Source organism: Stegodyphus dumicola, chromosome 3 (genome assembly GCF_044657685.1).
Source record: "Stegodyphus dumicola isolate Sdum_Otavi_A_Nest chromosome 3, ASM4465768v1".
Lineage (NCBI taxonomy): Eukaryota > Metazoa > Arthropoda > Arachnida > Araneae > Eresidae > Stegodyphus > Stegodyphus dumicola.
In genome coordinates, this window is record NC_140770.1 from 9,046,547 (window position 1) to 9,059,769 (window position 13,223).

The window sequence follows — 13,223 nt, forward strand, 5'->3', positions numbered from 1 at the left end:
TTTCGCGATTACGATACTTCCTTTTTACTTCGTACAAGGAAGTAAAAACAATACATACCGTTTTCGGGTATTCGTTTGGAGTCTTTTTTCCACCAAGAAGTAATGATTCACCACTTTTAACGTTCCCATTAATAATGTTGCTTATTTCGCACTTACAAATTTGAATACCACGCATTTCGAAATATTTTTGAAGTGCGGAATAGGAATATTTCTCTTCGTAAAGCCCACGAAAATATTCTTCAATTAACAAATTGTTCACATGCAATATTTTGAAAGAAGAATGAACTTAAAAGTGGTGGGCGATATTTCTCATTTCAAATAATAAACTGTTGCCAGGAATGCTTATGCAAAAACACTTTTTTTTAAAATTCTTTATCGAAGTCGTTCTAAAAATATGTAAACATACTCTGTATGTGGAAAAATTATTTCAGTATTAAATCTCAAGGAATCTAAATTGAATTTTTTTAAAAAAAAAATCGCTTCTCCAGATTATATTGTCATCTACAAGCAGTCCGTCTACGAAATGTGAGCTGGTCAGCTTAACAGGAAGTAGTATAAAAACCGGCGATAAACTTTCGACCACAGCAGCAAATACCATGAGTGAACTAAATAAAGCTCTCAAAAATAATCACTTTTATTAAAAAATGCTTAAAAATGCCTGCTCGATTTCTTGAACCTGCATGAAAATTAAGAGTAGGAATACTAAAATCTAAAAGAAAGAAGAATTCCATGCTTATTTCACGATCATTAAATATATAAAGCAAACTTACAAAAATAAACGGCCAGCAGTTGATATTTTTCAATAAGTTTTTCCAGCATTTTACCGTTGACTTCTTCAATTTCTTCTGGAAGCTGTAAGGTATTCTCGCTCAGAATGTAGTCCAGAACAGCCTCTTCATTCCTAAGGTTTCCTAAACAGACAGAAGAGAAAACATCAGAATTTAGAGAAGACATTTTATATTTCGCATCAAAACTAATCTAAATTTGTACAGAAATATATAATGTACTGTACAGTCTTCGTGTTTTCGTTTCGAGAGCATTCACTGTAGACCTTACATTAAAAAGACTGCGTAGCGAATTCTCGCTATGTGTTTGAAGAACAAAGCATTTTTGATAGGTTTGAAGAACATAGCATAGGCGCATTTTGCGTACAAACCTACGGATTACTTTCTCAAGGGCGTATATCTGCTCGTTAAAGGATATGGAAAGTGTATTGCTAGCCGGACATGCTTACAATTACACTGCGAAGTAAGGAGGGAGAAAATTCCCTACATTCTACTCCACATAAAGGGCTATCGGAAAGTCTATCGGATAAAGGGCTATCGTAAAGGGCTATCGTAAAGGCTAGTCTCCAAATTCAATGTCATTTTAGCTCGGACACCAATTACACTACTGTGTTATGCCTACCCGGTTTGGGCGCATTCATGCAAATCACCCAGAAAGAAATTACAAATTGCTCAGAACTGTGTACTGCGGTAGATTACTAACTCTCTGTGGTACGTGAGGAATTTAGAATTACATGACTAATAACGCATTAACCAGCTTAGGTCATTTTATTGTCGCACTTCTCGCAAACTCTTTAACGACCAAAACGCATTAATAACCGTGTAATAAGGGTCTGTGTTTATGATTATGATGTAAATGACACATCTTTCAGCAAAAGACCAATGGTCATGCTTGGCAACTTACCAGATTAATGGATATAAGTATCATTTAATTTGTACTCTCTTTTATATATAGGTGTATAATTCTTTGTATGTATTCTCACTATTAAGTTATCATAGCTCACCATTGGTTCACACTTATATCTATTAGTTATATATATGTATGTATGTCATCTGATTTGACAGGTTATCATCAGTTCGAAGGCCTCCCTTTCATATCTTTCCAGATAGCATTTTAATAATTTTTTTGAGATCTTTGCCCGACCTACATCATTATTAACTTAGACCACCAATGTATACCTTTTACTTCTTATAAAACCTCCAAAAATAAATTTAAAAAAAAAAAGAATTATGCCACGTAAATATGAATTTCAGAATTAATTATCTTTGATATCTAAATATATATGTTACGTAAATACGAATTTCAGAATTGTCTTTGATAGATAAATATATATGCCACATAAATATGAATTTCAGAAGTAATTGTCTTTGATATCATTGAATCTTTTATATTAAGTGTCTTTGAAAGATATTTCTGTATCTTTCGCAAATTACAATATTCTTCGATGAGGAGTTAAGGTCTTGGACCCAGGCACCTTGGTGGTACACCGAAATTTTCTCTCCGCGCGCCAATTACTGATTCATTAGGTTTATTTCGGAGCAAAAACCGGGAAAAGTCAGCCAAAAGTTTCTCTCCGTGTGCCAATTACTGACTCATTAGGTTTACTTCGGAGCAAAAACCAGGAAAAGTCAGCCAAAATTTTCTCTCCGTGTGCCAATTACTGATTCATTAGGTTTATTTCGGAGAAAAACCAGGAAAAGTCAGCCAAAACTTTCTCTCCGTGTGCCAATTACTGATTCATTAGGTTTATTTCGGAGCAAAAACCAGGAAAAGTCAGCCAAAAGTTTCTCTCCGTGTGCCAATTACTGATTCATTAGGTTTACTTCGGAGCAAAAACCAGGAAAAGTCAGCGTTGCGCTTGCCGGAACTCAAACTCAGCCTTCCGATTACTAGCCGAACGTGCATCCAATTACACGATGGTTACGAGGAAGAATGTTCTTTACAAATTTACCATATTTTTGTATCTAAAATGTTAAATGTCTGCAAGATAAATTTACAGTCAATTACAACGAGAAAATGCATAGCAGTAATAAAATATCTGCTTAAGTCCGAAGCGAATATAAGAAACTTCAAAATCAATATTCATGTGCAAGTTCAGTATCGCCAACAAATTATTCATTAGGAAAACTGTTACCTTTGTATACATTTGGGTGGCCGTTCCGGAAATAAATTAAAGCAGGAAACTGTTTCACTCCGTAACGTCTACCGACAGTATTATCTTGTGTTTTCACCATTTGTATGCCGTACTCATCGGTAAATCCATCAATGTTCTCCAAATGCTCTAAGATTTCTTCTGATAGTTTATTTTGTGGTTTATCTAAATAAAGAAAAATTTATAAGTTTATTTAAGGGGTCTCATACACCTTAAACCCCTCATGATCTTCGAATAATTGACTGTTGCAAGAATTGGGATATTTTATTTATTTTAAAAGCAATTACTTCCAACTTTTTACTGCTGACTACATAATATAGCTGCTTTGGAAAATAGTAACCAGAAAGTTTGTGTTGACAGAAATATTTTTGTAATTTAATCCTCTTTGTGACAAAATATTTCTCCATTTTTCCACATTGCGCGCATATTTTAAAAATGGCTAATGGTACATACATTGAAATTTGATGGAATTCTTTATATGGGCACTATTCTCTAACGGAACCAACAATCTGATGAATATTTTAATATTGAAAAATTTTATAGACGAAAACATTACAATTTTTGTTAATAAAATACATTTTATAAACACAACTCAAAATAAAATAAAAATTTAACGTGAAATTTTTAGAATTTTAGGTTCACAGTAGTTTCCAAATGTTATAAAAGCTATGTATTAAATATGGAATCAAATTATGAAACAGAATGTTTTAAACTGTGCGCGCAAGTTGGAAAAAGGACGAAAAATGTCACAAAGTGGATTAAATTATAAAAATATTGGTGGCAACACAAACTTTCTGATTACTATTTCAGAAAGCTAGTAATTGCCTTTAACATAAATAAGTTATCCCAATTCTTGAAACACTCACCTATTCGAGCATCTTATGGGGTTTAAGGTGTATGAGTCCCCTTAAAGAATAAAAAAGAAAATATTCAAGAATGGAACTAGAGACTGTATGTTTCCGAATATTCGTCATCTCTAAATTATCACTAAATTTATAAAATAATGAGTTTTAGACATATCCATAATAGATATCGACTTCTAGGTTTTATACAAATGATCACTTAATTTAAATATATCCGGAGTATAATTTGACTCCTAGATATATATAAATATTCACTAACTTTAGATATACAGCGTGTTTCAAAAAGAGTATACGTATTTCGAATGCATATATTTATAAAACTGTATGACATACGAATATGAACCTTTACACACATAGGTACGAACCTCTCAAGTTCGGATTACAGATGTTACAGATGTTCAATAAGTCCTCCATCAGCGACACGAACAATATCACATCAATACTCAAATTCCTCCCGTATTCGGGCAAGCATATCCGTCGTCACTGATGTTTTAACAGTACGGATGCGGTTTTTCACCTCTTCCAGGCTCTGTGGGAGTGGTGATACATAAACGTTGTCTTTAATGAAACGCCACAGGAAGAAATCACAGAGTATCAAACTCGAGAACACAATATGATTTCTGCTTCGAGTAGCCATTTTAAACATATGACGGTTACCACGTAAAGCAGAAGACAACTGACATCTAGCGGTTATTAGCATAAACTAGACTACGTATTCGTTTCGCCAATAGCCGAGCTGAGGCGTAGTGATCGATAGTTTGGACAAAATAACACTTTGTAATACGTATATTCTTTTTGAAACACAGTGTATTATACAATTCGAATTCTAGATTTTATCTAGATAATCACTAATTTTAGGTGCATCCTGCGTACAGATCGATTCCTAGATTTCAACTAAATAATTAATGATTTTAAATGTATATCCTGTGTATATATCGATTTCCTAGATTTCATCTAAACAATCATTAGCTTTATATATCCGACGTAGAATTCATTTCTAGATTTTATGTATAAAATCACTAATTTTAGATATATCCCGCGAGTACATCGACTGATCGATTTTCATACATAAATAATCACTAATTTTAGTGATTTAGTTCCGATACAGATGCGGTATATATATATATATACATATATATCAACTCCTATATTTTATCTAAATAATCACTAATTTTAGATATATTAAGTCGATCGTCTAAATATTACCAACTAACGATCATGTTTTTTATCTTTGAAAGCAAAAAAGCTGATGCTATTCCATAATTATATTAAGTTATATGGATGGAGAACAAGCTGATTATTGGTGGAGAGCTGGTACTGAAAATGAAGCTCGGGGTAGTTTATGACCGGAATGAGATTCTCAGAATAATGCAAAGAACGAAATGGAAATAAATGAAAACTCAATTTTAGATGAGGATTGTTAACTGAGATTTAAAAATAAATCAACAAAAAATATTAATTTTAATTTATATAGTATACCGAAAAAAAAAAAAAACCTGGAAGCTTTCAGATTTTATATTACGCCTAAAGGGGAGTTTTTTTAACGTTTTGTGTGCTACCTTTATTTATTAAATATCATGTTTTTCGTACTTAAACCATAAAAATCAATTCAAAAGCAATATCACAAAATAAAAAGTGCATATCTTTAGAATTTCCGATACACAGTCTCGCGCGCTGGAGATAATTTTCTTTCCTCCGTACATTTGCCATTGCTCGCTTTGAAATCGTCGAGTTTGTTAATCAAAAGCTCATAAATGCTTTACGAAATATGAAACAGATAATAAAACAAATTTCAAACTTGGGTTTCCAGATGCCCATATTCAGGTGGAGACGTACGTTATTCAAAATTGGATGGCTCTAGGTATCGTTGTTTTATCACAATGCGAGAAACATGCATACATTCATGCAGATTCTTCATTATTTAATTTTTATTAATTCTTTAAATATAATACAAGGCGATAATATTTGGTGGCAACAAACTGAAAAGTGATTCAGACTTTTAAAGTTTTCGACGCAAAGTGCCAAAACGAAATTAATAGCCCTTTGGGCTTTTTTTTTAAAAAAAAGCAAACTGTTTCGCCTGAAAAAAATGTATTTTTAACAGTCTTCGGAAACCCATAGATAGTCAATATATTTTTTAATTTATCTTATTTCTTTTTCATTTTTTTTAAGTAAAAACATTTTTAATTAATGTTTTTGCGTTGACAAGTATTATAGAATTAAAACACTTTTATTAAGTAATACAGATATTCCTTTTGAAACACGGTGTATTATACAATTCGAATTCTAGATTTTATCTGGATAATCACTAATTTTAGGTGCATACAGATCCTGCGTACAGATCGATTCCTAGATTTCAACTAAACAATTAATGATTTTAAATATAATCAATATAATATTAAATATAATAAATGGCTCTTAAATAATTGCAACTAAATGTAGAAGATATTTTATGCTTAAAATATCGATTTATACGCAAAGGAAGTAATGATGTTCCATAAAAAGATATTTAACGTAAAACTGTTTAAATTTTTATGAAAGCTTTCATTTTACCAACTATTGTACATTACAATACTTCTCTATTTTTTTTTTTTTTTTTTTTTTTTTTTTTTTTTAAATCTTTGATATTTATAAGAAAAAAGTGCAAACAAGAAAGAATTTTTTTTTTCAAGTAGCAATTTCTGTTAGCAGATTGATGTAATTTATAGCAATTTACTTTAGCACGGTCAACAATCTATTCAAATGCAAATCTTACAGAATACTACTACGAGGTATGGTGTGCTTTCGATAAGTTTATCGCACATATCCTTATTCACGGTTTCAATGGTGTCTTCGGATTTGGAGTGAATTAACCACTGAAGAACTTCCTCCTCAGCTGCAATATCACCTGTTGAAGGTAACAAAAAGTTAGAATCTAAAATGCAATTGCATATTCAAATGAAATTAGGAAAAATCGGTACTTATGTACTACCCCGTCAACTGTGAAAGTTGTCAGAAATCCTGCCAAAACGTTGCCAGTCACTTCTGCGGAATTCTGAAGAACTGACGCCTCTTTATTATAAGCTTTTATTTAGTTCACTCATGGTGTTTTACTGTGAATGGAATTTTGTCATCGATTTTTTAAAATACTTCCCGATAAGTTATCGAATTCAAATTTAGTAAATACAGTATTGGCCAAAATTATGACACTTTTGAAAATTTTTATGTTTTTGAACTTTGTATGCTTATAGAAAACATTACCTTTCACAAAATGCAAACTTGTATATATCATTTTAAAGAGAATTTATTACTGAATTCAATACAAAACACAAAATTCAATTATTTTCAATACGAAAAAAGTTAAACGATAATAATTATCGATATACATTAGATAGTGATGATTGCAGTGAGTTATCAGTACTTAGTAGGGTACACTTTATTTTTGATTGCAGCTTCACATCGATGTTTCATTGAGCTGACAAGAGTTTTAAGCTCTTCTTTCGTTATTACATGATGCCAGGAAACAATTATAGCCTCAATTAGTTCCCTTTTATTTGATAGGCGCCTCATTCGGACAAGAGTTTTCAAACGGTGCCACAAATTTTCGATAGGATTGAAGTCAGGACTGTTTCCTGGCCATGACAACAATTTAATGCTCTTTGTACGTACTTTGTGTTGGGAAAGAGCTCTCTGATGGAAGACAGAAGTTTTGGTTCTAGAATAGTGTCAATGTATTTTCTGGCATTCAGTGTCCCCTCGATGACATGAAGGCGACCAATACCGTCTGCTGATATGCATGACCAAATCCTAACACTAACTGGGTTCTTCACAGTTGCTTGAATGCAGTCAGGATGTAGCTCTTCTCCTATTCTACGTCTTACATATTTTAGCCCATCACTACCGAATAACGATATCTTAGTTTCATCACTCCATATAACTTGTGACCACTGATCATCTGTCCAATTAATTTGTTCCTTTGCCTACTGTAGTCTATTTTTTCGTTGCTGAAAATTAAGATAAGGCTTTTTTCGTGGAATTCTACCTCTCAGTCCAACATCTGTTAGTCTTCTCCTGTTTGTTCTTGAACTGACAGAAACACCAGCATCATTCAGATCACTTATGATGGCCGCTGATGACATTTTTCCATCTTGGAGACATAGTCTTTTTATTCTTCTGTTATCAATAGATGTGGTGCACCTTTTTCGGCCTTTCCTTCTTTGTTTTTTATTGAATTTGTCTCCTGATATCGTAAACAAAACTTTCGGACTCGAGATGTAGTCACTGAACCACCCACCTGTCTTGCAATTTCAACACAGGAAAGACCACTTTCTCATAACACAATAATATTACATCTCTTTCCAGGTGTCCAATCTACTCTTTTATTTGATGTCATTGCTTCTTGACTAAATACTAAAAATTTTTACAAAAACTTCTACTTGTAATTGCAGTGTATAAGAAACAGGTCCTCCTTCTACAGAACAAAGCAAAATAATGAATTGTTTGAAGTGTAAACATGATGTCAGCTTCTACCGGCAGTTACTAACATTTGATTGGTTCTCAGAACAAGAACAGTGATTGGCCAGAAAAGCTAGACATTACAAACCACTTCATAACTGTGTTTTTTATTTATATTAAAGTACATATAACTTTTTTGTATTGCAAATAATTGAGTTTTGTGTTTTGTATTGAATTCAGTCATAAATTTTCTTTAAAATGATATATACAAGTTTGCATTTTGCGAAACGTAACATTTTCTATAAGCATACAAAGTTCAAAAACATAAAAATTTCCAAAAGTGTCCACAATTTTGGCCACCACTGTATACTGTTCGTTGTTGAGTGCAATATGGTTAATTCTATTAAAACTTCATTTATTTAATGTTTAAACGATTTTAGGCACGTATCTTCGTTTAACGAACAAGCTAGAGCGTATCAGAAATTTACTATTGGCACCATCGAATAGAGCGGAGGAAAATCGCTTCAATGAAACTTGCATGAAAACTCTAACTTAATTTCTGAAATTATGGCAAATTTTTCAAAATCGCTCTCCTTTCTGGACGTTTATTATTTTAAAATTTCGCCAACCAAAATTTCTTCGGATATAAAAGTTTAAAATTTCGAAAACAAAAGTTGTATCGGATATAAAATTTAAGGAACGGTCTCTTCATTTTAGAGGCGCCTAATAGGTGGGCCACCGTTGCCTTCAATAAAGCGACGGGCAAATTACATTCATGCCTTCTCCTGGATTTGAACCTGGGCTCTTCCGTATAACCACTTTGATGATAATAATGATAAAAAATAATATTAATTGAGCAATTTTCTTCATTTTTTTTTAATATGTTGCATTCTGAAACAAATTCGAGAAAAATTCCTTTTGAGTTTGTAATCTTGTTACACTTAATGACGAAGTTTCCATCTTGGCTCATTTAACAAATTCGCGATATTCAATTTTTTTTTTTTTTTTTTTTTTTTCTTTTTAAATTTTGATAAATAAATTTCAAAGCGAGTGAAATTCAGAGTCATTCTCTGAATGATGTTCAGTTATTTTTCTGTATTTCAAAATTTGATAATAATTTATTGCTCGTGTTTTAATAATAACTACAAATTTCATTATTGATAACCTGTAATTGAGAACAGAAAATGAAATACAATTTAGAAAAATATTTTTATACCATACAATTTTTATTTAAAATGGATATTAGTCCACTAAAAGGAGAAATACAATTTATACCACAGCTAAATGGGAATATTAGATCAACGAATCCTATTTAGAGAACTGAGCCACAATTTTATATCACGAATAATAAAAATGTGAGTCGTCTCAATAACGAAATCTATTAATTGAATTTCATTGCATCACTACTGTTTAGCGGCGGTTACTCCGAACGAAAGTACAGATATTAGAAGAGCGTTGCAACATCACGTTCTGGCTCTAAATCACGCTGCTTGGCGTCAGTTTCCATAACTGACGCCAAGCAGCGCGGCCAGCAGGCAAGCAGAGCGCCAAGCAGTCCATAACTGGCTCTAAATCGCGCTGCTTGGCGTCAGTTTCACGGTCGATGAGGTAATACATAAGTACAAGAGAAAAGGAGGGGGAAACGGTGTACGAAATTAAAAAAAAAAAAAAGATTTCATACCTTCATATATGCTAGGAACATTGTTCTCAAAGTACAGAAGAGCGGGAAATTTCGTTATGCCGTAATCCGCAGCTATGCTGTCATCCGTGGTTTTAACAAATAATATTCCATGCCTGTCGGTGTCGTCATCGATATTTTCTAGATCAGCAAGAGTTTCTTGACACTCTGGACAGTCCTCTTCGTCGGGATCATCTATTCAAATATTTTTGAATACATTAGAATGAAGGCAAGTGAAAACAATTATAAACATAAAATTTTTATGCGTCATAAAACTTTCTAATAATAAAGTACTATACTTGGTACGTAGCGCAATTACATTTGCAGATATTTTCATAAAAATGGCAGACGTTCAGCGTTTAGAAATGCTGTTGAAGTGTAATATAGGTATTAACCTCCTCAGGAATACTGACACATATGTGCATATTTACGGCTTTCTCAATTAAAATAAACTGAAAATCTACTGGACAATTGTTTACTATCGAATCTCTGAATAGTAAAAGTAAAGAACTCGATTATAATGCAGCCCTGATAATATCTTATTCCATTTGGTGATCACTTTCTTGAAACTAGCCTGAACTGTGTAAGTCCTTAACCATCCTCTACCCCCCAAAAAATCAGTCAATTAATCAATAAAATAAAATTTAAAATCCTTCAAGATGTTATGCCAAAAACAGTATTAAGACGAACTTGGTACATTTTTGAAAAGTGTAAAGAACCAGTATGACCTGAATGTCAAAATATATCCATTCATTATAAAAACAGCTTTTTTGCTTGGGATAAAAGGGCTCTGTAAGTAGAAAACTTAACATTTTATGTATTTATCGCCGAGCAGAAATGTCATTCAAAATTATTGATTATATATAAAATATTCATTACTGTTTAAAAGTTAAATTAAAAAGGTTCTATATTTTTTAACATTCACAGTTCGCAAAGATATCTGACAGCGAATTTAAAAAGATTTCAGTGTTTATTTCAAATCGAAGTTGAAGAAAATTGGACGAAATTTAGGACGGAATTAGAAAAATCCGTCTGGTCACATAACAGTCCTTCCCGAATCAATTATCAATGATTAATTATCCGTATTAAATCAATGAGTGCTGAATTAATTATCCGTATGGTCCGTACTGAATCAGTTATTAATAATTCGTATTGAATCAGCTGGTGCTGATTCAATTATTAACGGTCTGTACTGAATAAATTATTAATGATTCGTACTGAACAAATTGCCGGTGATATGTACTAAATCAATTATTCATAATCTGAACTGAATTATTAATGGTCCATACCGTTAATGGTCTGTATTGAATCAATTATTAATAATCTGTGCTGAATAAATTATTTTATGTGTCAATATCAATGAGTAACTTATTAGCGGCTCGTACTGAATCAGTTAAAGCTGAAGCAACTGTCAATGGACGGTACTGAATACTGTTACTCTTCACTAAATTCTTAGGTAGTTCAATGAAATAGTGTTAATTAGGAATACTGCAGTTAATTTTGCAACTAAAAGCATAGAACTTTATATGTTTATTTATTAAATCAAATATTTTATTACCTCGTTTTTGTTCCGCAGAGTTTTTGTTTCTGTATGAATATATAGAAATTTCTGGTTCGAGAAGTTATGCAATTAGAAACATGAAAAAGTTTTATAATGATATTTGGAATACTAGATGGAATGAATCAGAGAGGTGCGTGGGTCTTTTGAAGTCTATTAAAATTCAAAATGGTATGCGACCAATTAGTAATATTGATTTAAACCAGTTTTTAACTGGGCATGAAAGATTTCCCGCGTACCTCTCGAGATTTAATTTACAAAATTCAGACTTGTGTGGTCATTGCCATCAAGTTGGTAACGCAGATCACTTCTTGAATCATTGTTCCTTATTGGAAAATTTGAGAAAGAAATGTTTGGGAGATAAGTCATGGAACTTGGAAATCTTAAAAACATATTCTAAATGTGCAATGGATTTGATTAATTCTAATAGAGTTGAATTTGGAATATTTGTTTAGTATTGTGTATATTTATCTTTTGATTACATGTATTATATTCTCAGTTATGAGAATTTATAGGTTTACTACGAAAATTTCGAAATTTTTCTGTGTAGTGTTTTATGTAATGCATTGTAGATGTTTTATACATACAATATTTCAAGGAAATGCAGTTAATTGTTACATAGATATGGCTTTGCAAATGTTAAGAATCCTGATGGATTACTAGACTTAAATTATCGAAATTAATGGTGGTTTTGAGTTTTAGGATTTTGATTTTTAAATTTAAAATTTTATAGAATTTTTATATTTTTTCTTAAATTTTTAATTGTAGTTTTTGATTTTAAAATGTTCTGAAATTTTAAAGTTTTAAAATTTTTCTTATATTCTGTTCTTAATGGAGTAATTACTAAAGTTTTAATATGATACATGGCAATCTTAAATTTTTCCAGTTTTGGTTATTGGCACTCTTGGAGCTTCTTTTCTATGATTATTAAAGATAATTAATACATTTGAATTCAGATAGTGGTAGGACTATTAAAGTAAATTTTTTAAATAAATTAATAGCTTAAATAGAATTATGATTATACAAATAATATGCTATTAAAGTAATACTGTAGGGAATTCGGTTTGACCTTCTGCAGGTTATTTAAATTGGGAATTCCTCGATGGCTTTGGACCGCCTGTGCCTGTTCCGAAAATTCATGTGAATGAATGTTTCTTGAGAGTTTCCGCCACTCTGTTTGCCCGTGGGGTTTTGAATTGTTTTTGGATTTTGAATGTTTGGTGTTGTGCTTCGTTGTTTGTATGTCTTTTCCTTATTTTTAGTTCGTTAATTAACCTCCAATTATTTTTAGTTAATTAGCTTCTTTTTCTCTCTTCTTTCTTTTTGTGGTTTTGAGGGTGTCGACCCTTTATAATCATATGGTCCAGTGGGACTAGGAGGATTGGGTCTTCCCTGTATTATGACTATTATGACCCTATGAAATGTTTAGATTTTATGCCTACACCATTCTCCTATCCACAGGGCTTTTATAAAATTTCTACTTTGTTATTGGAAATAAGGCCAATATTTAAGGAAAGGAAATAAAATCTTATTTGAATGTCCTGTATAGATTACGCCAAATGTCATTATTCATTTTACTGAACACTGGTAGTTCCACCTGGGTTCCAATCTAAGTGAATGAGCTGCATTAGAAATTGAGTTAAAAGTATTTCTTTCCTTGACTAGATGGCGCAAGGAGTTACACTACAGAGAGAAATTTAACCTTAATTTTTGATAAACTTGCCAAATTTGTCGGTTAGTTATGTGTCTGCT

The 13,223-nt window shown here is 31.9% G+C and overlaps 1 protein-coding gene across 1 annotated transcript in view; it reads right to left on the reverse strand.

Moving 5' to 3' along the window:
* The window catches only part of LOC118197552 (uncharacterized), a 214,945-nt gene that overhangs the window by 39,809 nt on the left and 161,913 nt on the right, over positions 1 to 13,223 (reverse strand). The window contains exons 26-29 of the mRNA XM_085812555.1: positions 9,917 to 10,108; positions 6,557 to 6,688; positions 2,921 to 3,103; positions 771 to 911 (exon numbers count right to left, since the gene is read on the reverse strand). Coding sequence (XP_085668681.1) covers positions 771 to 911; positions 2,921 to 3,103; positions 6,557 to 6,688; positions 9,917 to 10,108 — 648 coding nt within the window. The remainder of the gene's footprint in view (positions 1 to 770; positions 912 to 2,920; positions 3,104 to 6,556; positions 6,689 to 9,916; positions 10,109 to 13,223) is intronic.